The 20544-nt window shown below is 44.8% G+C and overlaps 7 protein-coding genes across 7 annotated transcripts; 6 read left to right on the forward strand and 1 right to left on the reverse strand.

Moving 5' to 3' along the window:
* Positions 1-1151: 1151 nt before the first annotated feature.
* Positions 1152-2417, forward strand: CCR75_002396 (uncharacterized protein; the record flags this gene model as incomplete). Its single annotated transcript, XM_067960493.1, has 1 exon — positions 1152-2417. One exon carries the CDS (start codon positions 1152-1154, stop codon positions 2415-2417), a length of 1266 nt encoding a protein of 421 aa, XP_067822867.1.
* Positions 2418-2818: 401 nt separating this feature from the next.
* CCR75_002397 (uncharacterized protein) lies at positions 2819-4658 on the reverse strand. Its single transcript, XM_067960494.1, has 3 exons — positions 4226-4658; positions 3373-4134; positions 2819-3313 (listed from the first exon to the last, which is right to left on the reverse strand). Exons 1-3 carry the CDS (start codon positions 4631-4633, stop codon positions 2879-2881), a joined length of 1605 nt encoding a protein of 534 aa, XP_067822866.1. The 5' UTR covers positions 4634-4658; the 3' UTR covers positions 2819-2878.
* Positions 4659-5131: 473 nt separating this feature from the next.
* CCR75_002398 (uncharacterized protein) lies at positions 5132-5317 on the forward strand (the record flags this gene model as incomplete). The annotated part of the gene is made up of 1 exon (XM_067960495.1): positions 5132-5317. One exon carries the CDS (start codon positions 5132-5134, stop codon positions 5315-5317), a length of 186 nt encoding a protein of 61 aa, XP_067822869.1.
* A 158-nt stretch (positions 5318-5475) lies between these two features.
* On the forward strand, positions 5476-5719 carry CCR75_002399 (uncharacterized protein; the record flags this gene model as incomplete). Its single annotated transcript, XM_067960496.1, has 2 exons — positions 5476-5588; positions 5629-5719. 2 exons carry the CDS (start codon positions 5476-5478, stop codon positions 5717-5719), a joined length of 204 nt encoding a protein of 67 aa, XP_067822868.1.
* A 346-nt stretch (positions 5720-6065) lies between these two features.
* On the forward strand, positions 6066-8741 carry CCR75_002400 (uncharacterized protein). The gene is given in 13 exon segments (XM_067960497.1): positions 6066-6306; positions 6362-6465; positions 6529-6692; positions 6704-6770; positions 6821-6907; positions 6961-7059; positions 7126-7188; positions 7253-7453; positions 7517-7664; positions 7693-7807; positions 7864-8043; positions 8107-8192; positions 8258-8741. 13 exon segments carry the CDS (start codon positions 6075-6077, stop codon positions 8437-8439), a joined length of 1728 nt encoding a protein of 575 aa, XP_067822893.1. The 5' UTR covers positions 6066-6074; the 3' UTR covers positions 8440-8741.
* A 1407-nt stretch (positions 8742-10148) lies between these two features.
* CCR75_002401 (uncharacterized protein) lies at positions 10149-10904 on the forward strand (the record flags this gene model as incomplete). The annotated part of the gene is made up of 1 exon (XM_067960498.1): positions 10149-10904. The coding sequence occupies one exon, from the start codon at positions 10149-10151 to the stop codon at positions 10902-10904; it is 756 nt and encodes a 251-aa protein (XP_067822892.1).
* A 119-nt stretch (positions 10905-11023) lies between these two features.
* Positions 11024-12695, forward strand: CCR75_002402 (uncharacterized protein; the record flags this gene model as incomplete). The annotated part of the gene is given in 2 exon segments (XM_067960499.1): positions 11024-12621; positions 12638-12695. The coding sequence occupies 2 exon segments, from the start codon at positions 11024-11026 to the stop codon at positions 12693-12695; spliced, it is 1656 nt and encodes a 551-aa protein (XP_067822895.1).
* Positions 12696-20544: the final 7849 nt, after the last annotated feature.

A 20544-nucleotide genomic window follows, 5' to 3' on the forward strand; every position in this document is an offset into this window, starting at 1 on the left:
GCAATCGCAAAACAATGAAATATTTTTGTTAGCAGCGAAGAGTTACGGTCTCATCAATTTACGAGAAAGCTAAGCAGAGCAACGGGTAGTCTTTTGTGAAATTGTCGACCAGAACGGCGGACAATCAAAACGCGAAATGAAGCAAATTTTGAAAAGCCGATTACAACACAAAGTCTTATCGAATGTAAGAAATTCAGGTCACCCCTCTTTCTACGATGTCCGCTAATTCTCTAGATCATCGCAACACATTATGGCAAGGCCGATTGCAACAGTAGAATGCTAGCGAATAATGATCGGTTGTTCATCACTTTTAATTCTAATTACGCTACTCGGCCCACTTAATAATTTCATCTGGTGTAACCATAACTATAGAACTGACAAAAGATAAAGTCAATTCGAAAAGTAAATGTTGTTGTTATATGCATCAGCGATGCTGATGTGTGAGGTCCAGGAGGATAAGGAGAAAAAAAGGAAAAATAATAATTGCATGTTGCTTCGGGCGTGTGACGTTAATTAGCGTAAGGTGCCGTGAGCAGCGAAGAAAGAGGCCTACGAGGTGGATTGCATAATGCTACGGTGGTTTTTTTAGACTTAAATCGCATATTGGGATCGCTAAGCTGGTCATGATCTGATTTAACGGGGCACTACGACTTGTACTGCTTCAGTACAAGTCCACTTCGCACTGCTTCAGTTGCGAGTGGTGCCTTACGTTATTTCACGTACACTAGTACGTGCAGAGGAAGACTCTCTTTAAGGTAACTAGCTTAAAGAGGGTCAAATGAAAAATGTATTATTATAATTAAGTGTCTCTCTTTCTATCTTGTAAATGCTAACTTAATTATTATCTGATACTAAACATGTAACTGAATTCTTATTTTTATCTTGTCTGTATCTCTCTTTGTTTATCTCTACAGCTGATTAGTCTGCGGAATAAATAGATATAACGGTCTATACCTATTTATGGATACTAATACTGAACATTACTATATAAAGTAATATCCTCTAAATGTTATCTACCTTTTAGATAATATATTATTTAACAACCTTTAAGTGTTAATTTTATGTAGCGATACACCCCGTTACATCTGACGTCTTGTTGAATACCCTCCATAGATAATATTTTGATGTTTTATTGAATTCCGAAGAGATAAATGTCGTCGAGCCATCGTCGACGCTACCGAAGTCCGTCTCGTCGACGTAGCCGCAGCCGCAGCCGTAACCGCAGCCGTAGTCGCCCACCTCACCGAAGATCAAGGCGCCGTTTAAGCCTTAGCAGAAGTCAATGCTCTCCGTCGCGGTCCCGTTCTCCGCATCGAGGGCATCATGAACCATCGCGGTTACATGGGAATCGAGAGCCAATGGGACGCTATGGACCTTCAATCGACTTAAGCGTGAGCAGGGGCAGGAGTGGCAGGTTTCGCAAAAGTTACGGCTACAATGGACAGAATGATGATGATTTTTTTGAAGAAAGAAAGCAACAACGAGAAGCGATTGATTTCAGTATCTGGGCAGGCATTCCGAGCCCTCCTTCCGTGAAGAAAAGGATGAAAAGGATAGCTAAGGTGAAACTTACTCCATCCGTGTCACCTTCTCGGCCAAATGTGTCGGATGAGTCGCGAGCAGATTCGAGTTCAGAGAGCTCAATTACAAGAATCGGGGAGGAGCGACGTCGATGCAAGAGCAAGAGCAAAAAAAAATCGAAGTCGAAGTCCAAACATCAAGGAAAGCATAAAAATAGAAGCAAGAGCAACAACAAAAAGAGGCCGAAAAAGCGAAGGCACGACAACCGTCTTCGGTCGTACAGCGGGAGCGAAAGCGATGGCAGTTGCAGCGGCAATGAGCACGATCAGCCGGTGACTTCAAATATGTCGAAAAGAAGGACATCAAGTGACGACAGTCGTGATAGCAGCAGCAAGATCAATGAAAGCGAGAAGTGCAAAGCTAACGATACTCAAGTAGCGGAGCAAAGGACTCTAAATAATGACGAGACTGGCGATGAGATTGGACCGAAGCCTCTTATAGGTGCAGGCGACGAAACAATTGCTGGTTCGCTCATGAATTACGGTAAGGCATTGCTCCCTGGTGAAGGGGCTGCTATCGCGCAGTTTGTGCAAAAGAACATGCGTATTCCACGTCGTGGCGAAGTAGGCTGGAATGGTGAAGAAATTGAAAACCTGGAAAACTTGGGCTATGTGATGAGTGGCAGTCGGCACAAGCGCATGAATGCAGTTCGCATACGAAAAGAAAATCAGGTCTACACTGCTGAAGAGAAACGAGCTCTTGCGCTAATTAACTTTGAGGAGAAGCAGCAGCGTGAAAATGCTATCATGAATGATTTCAAAGAGATGCTAACCGCGCGGCTTACAAAAAAGCACGGCTCTCGACTTGTGGAAGACATGGAGTCAGCGGCAAAATAATAGGTATTCTATTTGGATCTGTGTGCGATCCAAGAAATGCTTCATAAATTACTTTGTAGGGTTGTATCCAAATTATGATTGTATGCAGCACCGCCGATCTCTATCAGCCAGAACTTATGCAGAAAATCTCCCTTTTTGGATCAAACAGATGGAAATGTCCATTGATTCCTAGATCATAAAAGGTAGGCTCCTTCGTCATTGCCAGATGTGCAACCTTCTCAATAAGGCAAGCTAGAATTAAAGCATTCGAAAAAACTTTTCTAGCGTAATACATTGTTCACTGCATACGCCTAGATGGCTGAAAGCTGACAGGCACTGCTTCATTTCAATCGAGCTCTAGCACGCTAAAGAAATCGCAGTTATCGTTTCAAAGCAATGATATCGTTAAACACCACAATGACAAACGCAAACAAAAAACGCTGTTGTATTTAAGCTGCTCCTAACAATGACCTTTAAACAAGTTAGTTGAAGTTTATTCCCTGGGCAAGTGGAAGCTCTTTGCTATAGTTAATTGTGCACGTCGAGCGACGCATGTACTGCTTCCATGCATCACTGCCCGACTCGCGACCGCCACCAGTGTCCTTTTCACCGCCGAAGGCTCCCCCGATCTCAGCACCGCTAGGTCCAATGTTTATGTTTACTATGCCACAATCCGATCCCAGAGGGCCCGTCCACTTAAAAATTGCGGCCTGGCTTTTCGTAAATAAAGACGATGATAGACCTTGTGGGACAGCGTTATTCATTTCGATCGCTTCTTCAAGAGTACGAAACTTCAACGCGTACAAAATTGGCGCAAAAATTTCCTGTTGAACAATCGCAGCATCATGGGCTATAGAAACAATCGCTGGCTCTACAAAGTAGCCCTCGCTTTCGATCTTGTTGCCGCCGGTAAGAATCTACACAGCCAAGTTAGAACCCCGGCCTTATGCAAGTTGTGAGCTCATTAAGGACGTACCTTGCCTCCCTGCTTTTTAATAGTATCGATTCCGTCTAGGTAATTCTGGACAGCCATCTTGTTATGCAGTGGGCCACAAAGAACTCCATCGTTTAAAGGATCACCAATCTTCACGTTCTGATACGCGAGAACCAGACGTTGAAGAAAATCATCATGGATTTTTTCGTGAAGTAAAAGACGGCGAAGCGACGTGCAACGCTGGCCAGCCGTTCCAACAGCAGAGAACAGCGTTGCTCGAAGTGCCATTTCTAGATCTGCATCCTTATCCACGATCATTGCGTTGTTGCCCCCCAGCTCTAAAATCGTCTTGCCAAAGCGAGACGAGACGACTTCATTCACTCGGCGACCCACCTTCGTAGAGCCCGTAAAAGAGATAAGCTCCATCGTCTTATCGTGTACCATCGCCTCACCCACTTCCACACCAGTTCCGCAGACCAGCGAGGCGATAGCACCAGGATGTCCGTTGCGCTCCAAGACGTCGGCAATAATCTTAGTACATGCCACTGACGTTAGGGAGAGCGATTCGGATGGTTTCCAAAGCTGAGTATTACCGCACACAAGACTAAGCGCTGCATTCCAGAATAGCACGGCGCAAGGAAAGTTAAAGGATGTAATAATTCCCACGTGGCCCTTGAGAGGATTAAAGCGCTCCATCATAAAGTGACCTGGACGCTCGGATGGAATTACTGAGCCATTTAAGGTGCGGCTCAGTCCCACAGCGAAATCGCAAATGTCAATAGCTTCCTGTACCTCACCAACGCCCTAAATACAAAACAAAGCGGGGATATATCCGAGATTTAAGGAAAGCTTAGCTATTTCTTTCCAGGCTAATGCATTGCTCCGAATATCGCACCTCTACGTAAATTTTGCCCATCTCTAGAGCAATAAGCTTGCCTAGTGCGTCCCGCTTGTTCCGAAGCTCCTCTCCAATCTGTCGCACAATCTCTCCACGTTTTGGGGCGGGCAGATTGCACCAGAGAGGCTTGGCATCATCCATTGCAGCCACCACTTTATGGTAGTCGGACTTGGTACCAGATCGTATACTGGCGATAGGCTGTCCATTTACGGGGCTCAAGGATGTATACAAATTACCGCTGCCAAACCATCGGCCATTATACACACCGCAGTTCTCCTCCTCGAGGCCAAGCTCCGATAGATACGGGAATTGCGCGAGGCGGCTTGGGGCCACGGACATGCGCCGATGCGCTAGTTGATTTATCATGCAAACAGAACGAGCATTTTTCCCACCCAAGCCAAGCATTGCTCCGTTAGATTACGGTTAGTAGCGGCTAAATCCAAAAGATGAACAAATGCTGATTTTGTCCTCGAACATAGGGAATGCTTGTCACGACAAGTTATTTTTACGAAAAGTTTACATTCTTCTAACTGAAAGAATTTAGAGTGTTTTTTATTAATATCCCGTCAGTTCTCTGGTAAATCCCTTTGTTTTATATCTCTCTACATGATTGGCTAATTTTCAAGCTAAAAAAAATACCATAGACTTCTGCTTTTTCTCAGTAAAACTAACGATAAATGTCCTAACATTTCCATAAATTAACAAAACACGTAATTCTTTAACTAAATTAAAGTGGGCCACACAGCTTCATGGTCCACGTAGAAGTTCAATACCTTCTCACTTCAGAAACCACAACCGCCTCACGCCACTGAATCCCACAGCTTTTTCATTACCGCAACGTTTCGACATTCATATTGAGCCATTTTTCACTAATTTCAACATTTTTATCTCCAAAATCCCGCAATGAACGCACCACCGACGCTTCCTTGGAATAAGCAAAAGCAGCCTTTCAGAATAGCGCTTATCACAAAGACCTCGAAAGTGCTCTCGGCCGTCATATTTAATTCGAAGAACGAGTGGCACGAAAAATACCAAGAAGCGCAAAAAATTGACGTCCGTAGTCACTTTTTTGATGCCCACACACAATAGGGAGCATATGTTCTTGCTGTCAAAACGCACAAAAAGGGTAGGTAATAGGGAAAATGAAGAAGCTGGAGCTTAAATTTTCGACTGCGTGTGGGTAATTGCCAACGTGTGCATTCTAGCCTCATCATCGGCTATTTTGCTCAAGGGTATCATATACTATTATGAGTATCTCCAAATGTGGCGACCAGGAACCTCAAATACTAAATCAGTGTACATTTGATTTCCTTATCATACGCATCACATTTGATGCCGAAGAGAAGGCATATGCACCCAGGTACGGGTTTATCTCAATGTGTCTATGTGGTTGCTTAAAGATCGAAGGCATTTGTCCACTTAAAATTGATTCCTGTGCCGAAGGCGTCGCTTTGCTCAGATCTTAATTTGCTCTTAGCAACGACCGCATAAGCCAAAATTATTGTGCTCGTCACTTTTGAAGAGCGGTTCGCTCGATGCTGCATGTATGTCAATGGCAACCACTTAACGGATGTAATATAGTAGTTTGTATTAGCTGCAACTTTCCTACATTGATGCTTAATAAAGTCCAGCGTCACAGCAAAGCCACGAATGCATGCCCTGAATACTATGTCAAATAATTACCACCTTTTTTTAAGACTCGGTATTTCACTGCCTCAATTAATTTTATTGATATTGCATTTTTTTTTTTGAAGCTGACGTTGTTTCTGTGTTGCAGTGATCATCATTCTTCTTTTACGGACTACACCGCACTTACCCATTATCCGAAGTGATAGGCGAGGATACAATGGAAAAAGCGAACTCTCCACGAGTGGAGCTTAATGAAGAAGCCGTTAGGCTGCCTCGTTACGATATCCCACCCCCATACAGAGCCGTGAGTTTCGCCACAGTGAATGATTTCCGTCCTAGCAGTAAGCTGTCAAGCTCTGGGGGGTCAAGAGGCTCCACATTGTCTGAAGTCACGGCCAGGTTATCATTTCTCATCATGGCTGTGGCAGAGAATCGTGCCCGAGAAATAGGTTATACATGTATTATTATATTCATGAGAAACATCAGCTTATATGGTTCTTATAGGGATATGTGCAATCGATTTGGTCTCACCATACGAGCTTCTTCTATGGACTATTATCGACTCACACTCTTACGTGGACACAATTTCGCTTCTAGAGGCGTACAAGGTTTTGAAAGTCTCATTGCACATCGTAGGATGGCTTATTTATTTGGTCAATTTTGCCACTTAGCCTGTGGAAGTTCTCGTGGTTGAGACGTCTAAGACTCGAAAAATTAACGAAGAGATTACAAAGCGCTTTGCTGGGTCAAGTTGCCGAGTGATACCTCTTGCTCGAAAGTATTTCAAGTGGGTCTCGGATTCTGGCAGCTATACCTTTCCTTATTCAAATGTTGGGTATACTGCAGCCAGACAAAAGGTGCGGAAGACATAAAACGTGTGATGGCAAATAATGTTGATATAAACATCGGACGGGTACGCTACAGCAAACATTTTTTTTTTAAATACTGAGCTGCCAATGATAGAACTATGTCGCAATGGCCTCAGTGGCTTGCGTGATGGAATACATAGAGTACATTCAAGGCGTTTACGTTGTCGAAAAGAGCATGAAGGTAGCTTTTATCTTGAAATGTCCCGACAGTTCACTTGTTAACGGCTTCACCAGGTTGTTATTAGCCCATCGACGCAGAAGCTTCTGATGGATCAAGCAACAATTTCTTCTCTAGAACTAGTTAAAGGCGCTCGAGAACGAAATGATAGCCAGGTACTTATAACGGCACAGATTCACCACCTATGGATCGTTCACTTTTTTTAACACTTGACGTGCTAGTCTCTTTGCAAAATGCTTAACAGTACTCAAACCTCAGCTGGAAACCGGTTATTACGATCAACAGTACGTTGAAAATCATACTGTCATTGTATGCACTTTAAATAAATAAGTTAATTTTGGCATTCAGATGCTGCAGCCAACGTGTCACCTGAAAACTATGTATTTATTTCTTCTGCGTTTAATATTTTTCGTTGCACCAACAATAGTTCTGCCTTTGAATCTTAGTCAGGCGCGTCAAGAAGTTGTTGGAATATTCTTGGACAATCCAGCGTGGTTTTTCGATGTTATGGATCAGCTGCATCAATTCGTTGATTTAGATCGACTCCTCGTAAGTTACCGCACACAATCACACGCTTAAAAATTATGCGTTAATCTCATTCGCTCGTAAAAGAGTCAGCTTGTACTTGTTCCAAAAGCCGTTACCCCTCGAGTGTCAAAAATTGCTATAGGCAGCGTGATAGCACTTAAGCACACCCTAGGATGTCTACCAAAAATGGTTGCTTGCTTGGAAAATACCTCGCTAAGACTAAACCAGCCATGTCATTTACTTAACTCAATCATTCAAAGGTATAACTCGATTCCGTAATCAACTTAAAGCATTGTTGACTTGTAATTTGCCAAGCTTGCGTGACGAGCAATTTGCAAAGATTAAAGCCGACATTGAGCGAATAGTAAACGAGAGGTACAATATATTTTGCGCGATCCCGTTGCTTATGGTCTGATTGCAATCTGCGAAAGGGTCAAAGTTTGCCATTCTGCCGCCCAGAAGCGCATACAAGAATGTTTTGCAGTCCGAGCGGGTGTCGATGGCATGCTTGATGTCGCACGGCGAACTTATCTTGACACGATCGAAAAAATTCACGACATCGTTCATTCGTACAAGGAAAATGTCGGCATCCCGATTCGGCTCAATTACACGTAAGCTAGGCAACTGTTACTGCTGTCGTGCACTTAAGATAACCTATTGAAAATGTGATATAGAGCAAAACGAGGATATCACTTGTCTCTTCCCGCCAACACTAGAGACTTACCTGCAAGCTTCATCGAGCGAGTGACATCAAAAACTGGTGTTGACAAAGTTCAGTTTTAAAGTAACGCTGTCGTGTTTCTGATGTGTGATGTGACTCGGCAGTGATTTGTTGCTCAACGAAAGCACTAATTTCGCTCAATGTGAGACTCAACGAAGCCGTTACCGCAGTTTACAAGTTATCGAGCGGTGTAATACAGCAGCTCCTTGATAGGATTCGTCCACAGTCTTCAACGATGCATGCGATGGTCGAAAGCATCGCACTTCTCGACATGCTTCTTAGGTAAAGCCATCAAATTAGCTCTGCAATGTTGACAACAAAATGCTAACTCGTTATTACAGCTTCGTTAATGTCGTTGCCCTCTCGCCACCAGATCAGCCATGTATAATTGCTACTATTTATTATAATTAATTTCTCACGAGGCAGCTGTTGTGTATAGACATACGACCGACTGTCACTGAGCATGGGAATTTGATAATCAAAAATGGCCGGCATCCACTCGTTCAGCGTGTTTTGAGAAACCGATCATACATTCCAAGCGACACCGTAAGATCTTACCAGATTGCACCTTTATTTGATTTTGCTGACTTGTGATGAAAAGTTTTTTGATCCATTGAGCACGTTTCACAGTAAGTTAATCAGAGAGAAGCAAAAGCTTAGTCAAAATACTAAATTTCGCTCGAAAAGTTATCACTGGCCCGAATTGTGCGGGCAAATCGACTTATCTGCGAGCTCTAGCACTCATCACGATTATGGCACAAATGGGGTGCTATATTCCTGCTGCGGAAGCAACTATTCCGATTCGAGATCGTATTTGTACCAGGTTTGGGACGTCGGATGATATGGAAGAAAATGCCAGCTCTTTTGCAGTCGAAATGACTGAGACGGCGTTCATCTTGGAAACATGCACCTCGAGGTCTTTGGTACTGCTTGATGAATTGGGCAGAGGAACGGCCAACGATGAAGGTGCTGCGATTGCATGGAGCATCAGCGAGGAGTTGATTCGGAGAGGATCGTATACAAGCTTTGCTACGCACTATCACCAACTCAATTATCTCGCTCAGTTGTACCCTCGCTGCCGATGCTTTCATATCGGAAATGGGTTAAACACGGTGCGTGGTTAATATCTAGAATATGATGGCAACCTTATATTTGCCTTGGTGCCAGAATTCCGTGCAATTTAGGTACGAATTGAAGGACGGCCCCTTTCCTTCAATTGGACTGTACGGTATCAGGGCAGCGGCTCAGAGTGGCCTGCCAGCAGAAGTGATCTGTGACGCAGAGCGCACTTACAACAAGTTGCGTGAAGATCGTGAGAAAGCGGAAGCATCGTTCAAACAAGTATCGACAAAAAATGGTGTCGGCAAGATTAATAGAAATTTGCTTCACCACTTATATGTGCTTCGATATGCAGACTTAGATTATGCAGGTAAGACAGACTAGCAGTAAGACTGATGACGTGGTTTTAATTAACGATAACTTGGCTTCTAGGTCTTCGGCGCCAACTTCAGCATCTTCGAGCCCGATTTTTAACTCCGACTGCAGAAAGTAGCGGAGCTTGTTGATATATAACACTAGTTCACTGAATTGATCCAAAATTCCGAAAGAATTGGCATCAATAATCTCGGATGAATTTTATCGCCGTGACCAAAGTCATCGTTACAAATTATTTAAAATATTTTAGTCGCCAACTAATTGTGTTCATAAGGGCTTGCGCGTGGATTGGCTAAAACAAAATTATTAACTTACAATTAAGGCTCTAGTGAGTTATTTGAAGGCGCAACTTTTTTTCGAAGTCTTTAAAACTTCCATGCACGTTAATATAATCTGTTTGGGATATTCTGCTCTGATTCATCTTGGCCTGCTGGGACTGTAAATTTAGGTTGCGAATTTGTCTTTCCTTCTAATTGCCCCCGAAGACTAATAATTATTATCGATGTCAATATTGAGATTTATGGGCCATGCTGTTTCATATTTGAATTCATCTCTTCTAGTATGAGCTGCTGCCCTGTGACTGCCGAGCCTGCATGCGAGCAGGCTGACCACATTGGTGCGATGAAAAAGGCTGGTACGACTAACATTTATGTGACGGGCCCCGTTTCCTCCAGTGCCGGTGTCATCGTCTACCCCGACGTTTTCGGCCTAGACAGTGGTCGCACCAAGGCTGATGCTGACACGCTTGGCAAGCTCGGGTATGCGGTGGTGGTCGTGGACATTGCGAATGGCGACTATCTACCAGACATGAATGGTTTCGATGATTGGCTAAAGAAGTACACGTTTGCCGAGCACTTTGGCCCGCGCATCCAAGACGCCGTAAACTATCTAAAAGGAGAAGTAGGCGTTGAGCACATCATCAGCTACGGTATGTGCTGGGGCGCTTGGGTTGGTGCTGTACAGACTACCCAAACTGATCCAATTGTAATTGGACATGTCTCTTTCCATCCCGCGTGGATCGTCGAGAACAAGCTCAAGGGCGCAGGCGCCGTCAACAATCTCGCCGCTGCGGTCAAGGTGCCGCAGCTACTTATGCCTGCTGGAGACGACCCAGAAGAGTTGAAGCCAGGCGGTAGCGTGTACAATATCCTTAAGGCTCGCGAAGACATTGGCTCGAATTCTGACGTGGTGCTATTTGCCGATCAGAAACACGGCTGGGTGCATCGCGGCGACATGAACGACGCCGCCACTAAGACCAGCGTCATGAAGGCCTGGCACACTGCCGTCAAATTTATCCAAACCAATTGCCCTGCGTAAATTCGTACAAATTGACCGACTTAAGAAGACGCGTCACTTTTGCTGCCCAAATGCGATCTTTCAAATAAATTTTCTTTAATTTCATGTTGTTAGATAGTCGACACATACAAATCTCGAAGATGTTGAGGCGTTCAACGCTGGCGCGTCGCGCACTGAGTATTCACGCAACTCGCCTACCCTGCTCTGTGCAAGCGGCTAGGATATTCGAAACGAATACTTGGCAGTATCGCGTTACTTCTTCACCAAAGTGGCAGACGTGGGCGATAGCACTTGCCGCGGCCGGAGCGGCATTAACTGCTGCGGGAAGCGCGGACACTGCGCTGAACGAGGACCATAACGAGTTTGTTAATTGGTCGGCCACACACGTGTGCGTCCCTTACCAGTTTCACGTGCCTGAGACGGTGGATGAAGTGCAGACGCTGCTCCAGACTTATCAAGCCAAGAAACAGAAGCTACGATGCATGGGCGCTGGAGTATCGCCGAACGGCCTGGGATTCTCTAGCAAGGCGGTCGGAAAGGGCAATGTCAACGAGGCGCTTATGACGCTGGCACTTTTTGATAAGATTCTCGACGTGGATAGGACGAAACTCCAGGTAACAGTAGAGACCGGCATTATTGTTGGAGATCTGCTGGACAAATTACGTGCGTACGGTATGACCATGCAAAATGTGGCTTCAATCCGTGACCAGCAGGTAGGTGGAATCTGTCAAGCCGGATGCCATGGCACAGGCGCAGGAATCCCGCCTATTGACGACCAGATCGTCGAAATGGAAATTGTGACTCCTGCTAAAGGCAAGATGACACTTAGTGCTACGCAAGATCCAGAGCTTTTTCTACTGGCCAAGTGCGGTCTTGGCGCACTTGGCGTAGTGACCAAGGTCACCCTGCAGTGTGTTCCCATGCACAAGCTTATCGAGAAGACGTTTGTGATGACGCTGGACGAGATTCGGAAGAACCACAATCGTTGGCTTGTCGAATTCCAGCACCTGCGCTACATGTGGATACCATACACCGATGCAGTGGTAGTGGTGCAATGTCGACGCGCCCAAGAGGAGGACCTGCTGGATGAAACGCAATTCATGTCGCAGAAAAACAGCGACAAGGTACGTATGAAAGCACCGCGCAAGCTGTATTTGGAGCTAACTAACGGCAAGCCCGAGCCAGACTTTCTCGACTGGGGTTTCACAAAGATGCGTGACAAGTTGCTCGAAATTGACCCACTCGATAAGCAGCACGTCATTCGAGTGAATGAAGTGGAAAAACAGTTTTGGATGCTCAGCAAAGGAAGCCGAATAGCGTACTCTGACGATATTATTGGCTTCGATTGCGGGGGCCAACAACTCGTAGAGGAAGTTTGCTTTCCGACCACGGGCACCATAGATCTTGACTTTATGGAAAATCTTTTAAGGCGCATTGACGAAGAAGATATCCCAGCTCATTCGCCGATCGAGCAGCGCTGGACGGCCCGCAGTACGTCCTTTATGAGCCCTGCATCGTCATCTAACCCAGACCAGATATTCTCGTGGGTTGGTGTCATTTTATACTTGCCAACTACAAATAAAGATGCTCGTAAGGCTATCCAAGATTGTTTTATGGATTATTATGCCATGTACCGTGACTTTATGGAACCATTCGGAGCAACCGAGCACTGGGCTAAAATTGAATGGCCCGAGGATGCTGTTGAACGTCAGAAATTGCGCAGTCGTTTAAAAACACGGTATCCACTTGACAAGTTTAAAAAAGCTCGAGATGAGCTTGACCCTCACCACATCTTATCGAACGATATTGTAGACGAGATGTGCGCATAGATCAGCTTTTGTTAAAATTTACCAATTCGTGTTTCTAATTCTTTTTTTAAGCGGCTATAAAGCAACATACTATGAGTGTAACGGGGCACTCCTGACTTGTACTGCTTCTGTACAAGTCCACTTCGCACTGCCTCAGTGCGAGTGGTGCCTCACATCACTTCACGCACACTAGAACGTGCAGAGGAAGACTCTCTTTAAAACACTTGCTTTAAAGAGGGTTGAATGAAAACTGTATCAATATAATAAAGTTCTTCTTGTCTATCTACTTAATACTAACTTAATTATAAAACTAATACAAAATATGTAATAAAGTCTTATCTGTCTTTCTCATTGCGCGCGTCCAGCGTAAAGTAATATTCTTCAAATATTATCTACCTTTTAGATAATATATTAATTAATAACTTTAAGTGTAAATTTCATGTAACGATACACCCCGTTACATCACCCCTCCCTTAATCGACAATCACTCTGACTGTCATTGGGAAGAGTGGTCACTATAAGACCACTTCATTAAAAACGATGTTAATTGGTCAGAACCATCATTTTTTTATTTTATCGCATGGTTAACAACTCCATGCGGTATGCGAATTGTGCGGCGCCTTCGGCTGCGGTTCATGCAGCCGCGGGGGACGCATTATTGTCTCTTGCGGCAGACGTTCCGTCTGCCGTAGTGGCATCTTTTTATGCTACCCTAAATGTTGCGGGTGCACGTGGTGATACACCACGTGAATGCGACCCCTCTTTGGAGGTCGACTACGAATGCGAGTCGGACGAAATGGCCGACTCGGGGAGAACAGAACAGTCGCCTGATCATCGTCAGGCGGCTGACTATGAGCCTTCGAATGAGGGGGCTCATTCGAGTAGACGTGCTGGTAGCATTCGCTACAGCATGTTCGGTTCCGACGATGAGGATGATTCCTCATCGCCACCACCGTCTCCCGTGCCGTCACCCGCACATATTTCTGTGCGTGGTGATGCTGATGGCGTAAGCCATCGTAATAAAAGTTCTTGTGGTACCTCTACTTCAGTGGGTACCACTCAGGGGATCGTAGACGGTAAAATGTCTCGTCTTGCTCCTGCAAAGAAGCCGTGGCTTCTGCCCGAACAGCTAATTGATAGCTTGTCTGGAGAGACAACTTCTCACAATATTAAAATTATTTATTTATTGCGACAAACCTACATGGCCTTGATCCCAGCACGAAGAACTTTCGCGCTGAAGAAGATTTTTATCTCGATGGTTTTCTTAAGCATCGACGGTATAGTGGCAACAATAACGAGATAAAGTCTCGCTTATGCAAGCCTGGAGCGCGTTCATTCGCAATGTCAAAGGCATTGGACGCGAAGCCTGGATTCATAGACTTAACGCCATTCGCGTTAAGTTTGAGAAGCGGACTCCAACCGGTGCAAGAAACAAATTGCATCGGTTGTCTCGTGAGGCATGGAAGTCCTAGTTTTCATCGATGGTGTAATTCGCCAACTATAATTCGGTGCATGCGTCTACAACGCATACCCACCGAATTAGAGGGATCATCTAGTTTAGAGGGGGGGGTGGACTTGCACAAGCAAAGCCATTTCTGGCACATGCTCATCACGCGTCGAAGTTATAAACAACGCGAATGACGTCGATGTCGAAGCAATCGACATCGAAGATGAGAAAGATCTTAGCAGTGCGCACGAAGCGCACTGGAAAAGACAAAACAAATGCGTCGGCAGAGGAATTTCTGGTGGCTCGAGAATCAGTAATCCGCTTCGTACAGGATTCCATTGCTAACGCAGTGGACCGTCAGAAACGGAACATAGACAAACATGGAAGAGCAAACGTTCTCTCATTTAAAGTTAATGACCTAGTACTACTCTCTACGGTAAACTTACCTAAGCGTGTTGTCACTAATGTGGGTAGCAGTAAACGACAACTCAAGTTCATTGGGCCGTTCCGTGTACTGCATCGCAGAGGCGATGCGTACACAATAGAATTGCCACGTAGAATGCGAACGCATCCTACGTTTTACGTTGGTCGGCTCCGCCCGTACCATCTGTGCGTGGTTACATCCGAGGACGGATCTGACCACCTTTTCCAAGAATCCCTGAAAGATTCTTGTGGTCCAAACCAGATTCTCATGCTGAATCTAAAGATTCTCATGCCGGTTCCGAAGTCCCTCGAAACTGGGAGCCTCGTTCGCAGCTGGTTGTTGACATTGAGGGCCTCGTCCGTCAGTATGACGAGACCTATCCAGTGGATCAAAAGGTCCATCGGAAAATACGCGCCCCTGGCGCATGTAAATCGGTTGCAAAATGTCAATCGCATCGCGCATCTCGATAGAGATGCGATTCCTTCCAGGGCGAAGAAAGGGAATAAACATCTCCTATCACCCGCATTCGTGTTGTCAAACCAACACGGACAGGGATCACCCGACGTGAGGAATGGAAGTCCTGCCTTTCGAGACAACCGATGCAATTTAAATCTTGCACCGGTTGGAGTTCGTTTTTTAAACTTAACGCGAATCGCGTTAAGTCTTTGAAGCCAGGCTTTGCGTTCAATGTCTTTGACATTGCGAATAAAAGAGTTGCAGGCTTGCATCACCGAGACTTTATCTTGTTTGTTGTTGCCACTGTACCATCTATGCTTAAAAAAACATCGAGATAAAAATCTTCCTCAGCGCAAAAGTTCTTTGAGCTGGGATCAAGGCCATCAAGCTCTGTCGCAATGAAAAAAGTGATGTTTAGTGTGAGGAGTAGTCTGTCGAAAGAAGCTACTGACTAGCCGTTCGGGCATAAAGCTACGGCTTCTTAACAGGGGCAAGACGAAACATTTTAATGTCAGCACTCCCCTGAGTGGCTCCCACTGAAGTAGGGCTACCACAAGAACTTTTATTACGATGGCTTACGCTATCGTCATCACCACGCACAGGAATAGGTGCGGGTGACGGCACGGATGACGGTGCTGGAGATGAGAAATCATCCTCATCGACAGAACCAAACATGCTATAGCGAATGCTATTAGCACGACTACCCGATTGAGCTCCCTGATTCAAAGGCTCATAGTCAGCCGCCTGACGACTTTCAGGCGACTGTTCCACTCTCCCCGAGTCGACCATCTCGTCTGACTCGCGTTCGTTGTCGTCCGCCAAAGAAAGGTCGCATTCACGTCGTGACTCACCACGTGCACCCGCTACATTTAGTGTTGCGGGAGAAGATGATACTACGGCAGACGCCCTGTCTACAGCAAGAGACAATAATGCGTCGCCCGCGGCTGCATGAACCGCAGTCGAAGGTTCCGCACTATTCGCTAACCGCATGGACTCATTAATCAAGCAATAGAATTGTAAGTGATGGTTCTGACCAATCAACATCGTTTTCAATTATGTGGTCTTATAGTGACCACTCTATTTAATGACAGTCAGTGTGATTGTCGTTTAAGGAAGGAGTGATGTAACGGGGTTTATCGTTACATGAAATTAGCACTTAAAGGCAGTAAATTAATATATTATCGAAAAGGTAGATAGTATTTGGAGAATATTACTGTGCATAGTAATATTCGAAAAGCTTATCCATTGGTAGATGTCGGCCGTTATATCTACTTGCTCCGCGGTCCAGTCAGCACTGGACGCGCGCAAAGAGAGAGACAGATAAGACTTATTACATGTTTGGTATTAGTTTATAATTAAGTTAGTATTAAGCTGAAATAAACAGAAGAACTTAATTATGTAAAATTCATATTACTTTTAACCCTCTTAAAAGCAAGTGTTTTAAAGAAAGTCTTCCTCTGCACGTTATAGTGTACGTGAAGTGACGCGAGGCACCACTCGCACTGCTTCAGTGTGAAGTGGCTTTGTAGTGAAGCAGTACAAGTCGGCAGTGTCTCGTTGAATGTAACCAAAAAACGCTATCGTTACCAGCCAAGGATAAAGCGTTGAATCAATGTCAAGGAATACCGAGAAAACATCGCTTCTGATAAAAATCTGTTGCTTATTACAAACGCAGGAACAAGCGGAACTTCAAATAGGTTCATCACCGTTCATAAAAAGATGCCTGTTTTGTCCAGTGCTTCAGCATACGCGTTTCATCAATCACCTTTTTGCCGATGTTTTCTTCGCAGCCTAATAATCATTATCAAAACAAGAGGCGACGTACCAGTTTATTTTTGTGAAAAAGCATTAGTTATTGACAGTTTCCTGCAAAAAAAATATTTGTCAGGATAAAAAATCTTTAGGCGGCCGAATTCTCTCCGGCCTAGGAAAAAGCCAAAATTTGAAAGACTTTTTTTGCGATGCCGTTGCTCCATGAACAGTTGAGATTATAACAATCCGAGACTTGTGGAGGGAAGCTTAGGGCATACTCTTTGTTTTCAAAGGCTTCATTCCTATGTAATTTGTATCCAGGCCAAGCCTTAGCGATTTTTGAAGGGCCACTAAAGTTGCTGGTTTTAAGTGTGATGTACTGTATAGAATGACAGAGATATTGTCTTTTTGTAGTTCTGAATTACTAGTTCCAAAAGGTTCTTCGAACCCTGAATCCTTATACAAGCTTGTACGACTCACTGAGCTGAAAAACCTATAAGTTCTATCGAACTAAGTGACTCTTTGAGTCTATAAGTCTTCCTGTGACATATGGAGCAAGGTAGCTCCGCTACAGCTGGTAGCACTTGTAATTAATCTACGCCTGAGTCTTTATAAGACTAAGCCTCCGCTGAACTGACATTTTTTCATTTCAGCGGAGGCTTAGTCTTATAAAGACTCAGGCGTAGATTACAGAACTTTCAGGGGCAAAACGCGCAGCGTTTAAGAAGCTCAAAACCTTGTTTGGGCCAGAACGCATTAAGTTCATCATGCCCCAGGAACCAGAGGTTCTGGAGGCAAGGCTTGAGGCCTTTATGCAGAACAAATCCTCTCTTATTGGAAAGGTCCATGACGACTTAGCGGCATCTATGCCGACTCGGTACATTTCTGTTCCTGACTTATAGTCTTAGGCTCGCCCTCTTGTTGTCAGATTTAAGAAAGTTAAGGGTAAAGAGAGAAAAAAACTCCCTTTTTGGATCAAGCATGTTTGCACCGCCTAATGAGGCTTTGCGTATGCGATCACGGCTCATAGCGACTCGTCATGGTAAACGAACCCTAGCAGACTTTGTCTAGGAGTTGAAAACTCTAATTGCTGCTATGCATTATGATCCGGTGCAAGAAGCAATTGTAGTAACCGTCTTTATGGGGGGTCTCATTGAGAGTGTTGCCCGGACAGAACTGTTCCAATCCAATCCTGTTACTTTCGAAGAGGCAGTTACCATAGCGCTACGCGCTGAATTCGACTCCATGTCCGATCGTGTTAGCAACCGCGTTTACCGTACAACTTCTCCGAGCACATCGAAATCGTCTAATAGACCAAAATCCATGGATTTAAGCCTCGTGACGAAAGAAAAGGAGCACTTCAAGCTGTGGAACAGCATAGAAATATCCGCAAATGTTATATGTGCGGAAGCTCGAAGCACTTACGCCTGGCTTGTTCCCATTGCAACGCGTGCAAAGCTCGAAAAAGGAACAATACCGGCTTATACCTGTAATCTGGAACGGTGCGGGAAAATGTCGATACCCAGAACGTGCGGGGCGCCCTACTGGGGAAGACCTAGGTTCTGTTGCGCCTCTAAAAGGTAAGAGTAAGCCGGATATTTCCTCTATTAGCTCGGTAGACATGGCTTAAGGCGTGAGCACAAGCCTGACTTGTTAGTCGCTCAAGGGACTGTAAAGGGCTTTAATAAGCCATGGTCAATTTTATTGACACAAGGGCGTCTTGCAATTATGCTTAACGTCTTTCCCTTGATGAGAATCAGCAATATGTTGAGGCGCGTAAAGCGCATGAAAGGCACAAAAGGGATATAATCACTGTTCGCTTAGCGACTGGGAGTTTGTGTCACTGTTCCTAAAGTTCCGTTGAACTTAGGTATGAAGTTTCTGGTCTTTGACAGTATGGTACGCTGTCTCGTCCTTATTTTGGATGCCAGATATGATCTCATCCTGAACATTGCCTGGCTTAAACGCCATGATCAATGGATCGATTGGAGGTCTAAGACCTTAGGCGCAATGCGCAATGTTCCTAGCAAATCTTTGAAGAGTCATGAACCCACATTTGTTAGGCATCAGGAAGCGCTATTGGCGCGAATCATTGACCGAATCTGTCAGCGTTTAGACATTGGAATGTCTAAGTATATGAACTCCAATGATAAAAACACTAACTCTCAGAATTAGTGTTTAGGGTTTTTTAGCCCAACTCAGAAATGGGGGTGGAACGGCATGCGCTCCGTCGAGTGACACTCGTTGCAATACTAATTCACTGAATGCTAAAAGCATTGTAGGCCTAGGCTGAGTCATCAAGGGTATAATATCCCAGAGACACGTGGAGATGCACGTCTGAATCCACCGAGTAAGGTCGGCCGCGGTAGGACCATACTGACTGTCAGTCATGACACTATTAGCAGGTTGCCAGGGCATTTCGGGTCAAACCCTTCTAATGCACGTTCAGTGACACGTAAACGATCACTGGACAAGGAAGCTGAGTTACATAACTCCTCGTCGAATGGTGGAATGGTCACCAGCTATGGTACAGATCCAATAAAGGCTGAAAAACTTGGGGACGTGAATGTCCCGGCCTCTAAGAGGCGTATTGTCTCTACTCCGGGACAGGAAAGACGCGAAGCGTCTATAACCTCACAAAGTGATACGAACGAACGAAAACGCTTAAGATAGTTTGAGCAATAACATCGAGGGAGAAGTTACCTTTGAGGTAATCTCCTCGTTATATGCTAGACATAATGTCTATTGGTGGGTTTGGCCGAGCCTTGAAGGCTGGCGACTTATCTCAGATGGTGGTCATTCGACTAACTGTTCAGTTAAGCTCATCATCGCTTTTGACGAAGCCGTCCTGGAGGACACAAAAGTTACACTTAGTGCGCGGGGTGGATCATCGATTCTTATAGATCCCACGGATTCATTCTATTCCTCAGTTAAGGAATTCTAAGATATAGTTTGTACTAATCTACCATCAATTTTAACTCCAGATAGAGGTGTCCGTCTTGAGATTGACTTGGTTTCTGAAACCAAATACTGTGTCACACGACATTGGTCTTTTCCAAGGAAACTGTGTGATGTCATTGACGATTTCTTCCGTGCTAAGAACGAGACTTGAATGGTATGAGAGCAAATTCCCCATTCGACACCGACATTTTGTGGCAAAAAGCCAAATGGTAAATGGCGCATTGTACATGCTTATAATAAGCCTAACGCTGTCACTATACCAGCACAAACCCCCATTCCTAGGAAGGATGTTCTTCAGAACAATATGGTGGGATGTACAATGTACAGTGCACTGGACTTCGTCGATGGTTACTACCAACTGCCCATGCGAGCTAGCGATATCCCGCTTACAGCGGTTAGCACCCGATGCGGTATGTTATGGGAGTGGTTGATTATATCACAAGGGCTTTTAAACGCCCCGCCAACATTTAATCGTCTGGTGACGCAACTGATCCGCCCTCATCGAGGTTATGCATAGACTTATTTCAATGACATTTTTGTCCATAGTCATGCGGAGCAGGGTCGGTCGGATATGGGAAACCATTTAGCCCATTTGCGAGCAACGCATCGGATTTTGCAATATGCAGTGCTATGTTACAAAGAGATGATGATGGGCGCCAACGTGTAATTCTGGTCGAGTCTAGACAACTTAAAGCTGCGGAAAAGAACTACCTAGTTCATGACATAAAGTTGCTTGCAATGAAGTATGCTTTTGTCAAATTCAGTGTTCCTCTGCTTGGCTCTAAGCCGTTTGTGATATAAACAGATCATGCG

The sequence above is a fragment of the Bremia lactucae genome, assembly GCF_004359215.1.
Source record: "Bremia lactucae strain SF5 chromosome Unknown BlacSF5_NotPlaced_17_SHOA01000003.1_2250557bp, whole genome shotgun sequence".
NCBI classification, from domain to species: domain Eukaryota; phylum Oomycota; class Peronosporomycetes; order Peronosporales; family Peronosporaceae; genus Bremia; species Bremia lactucae.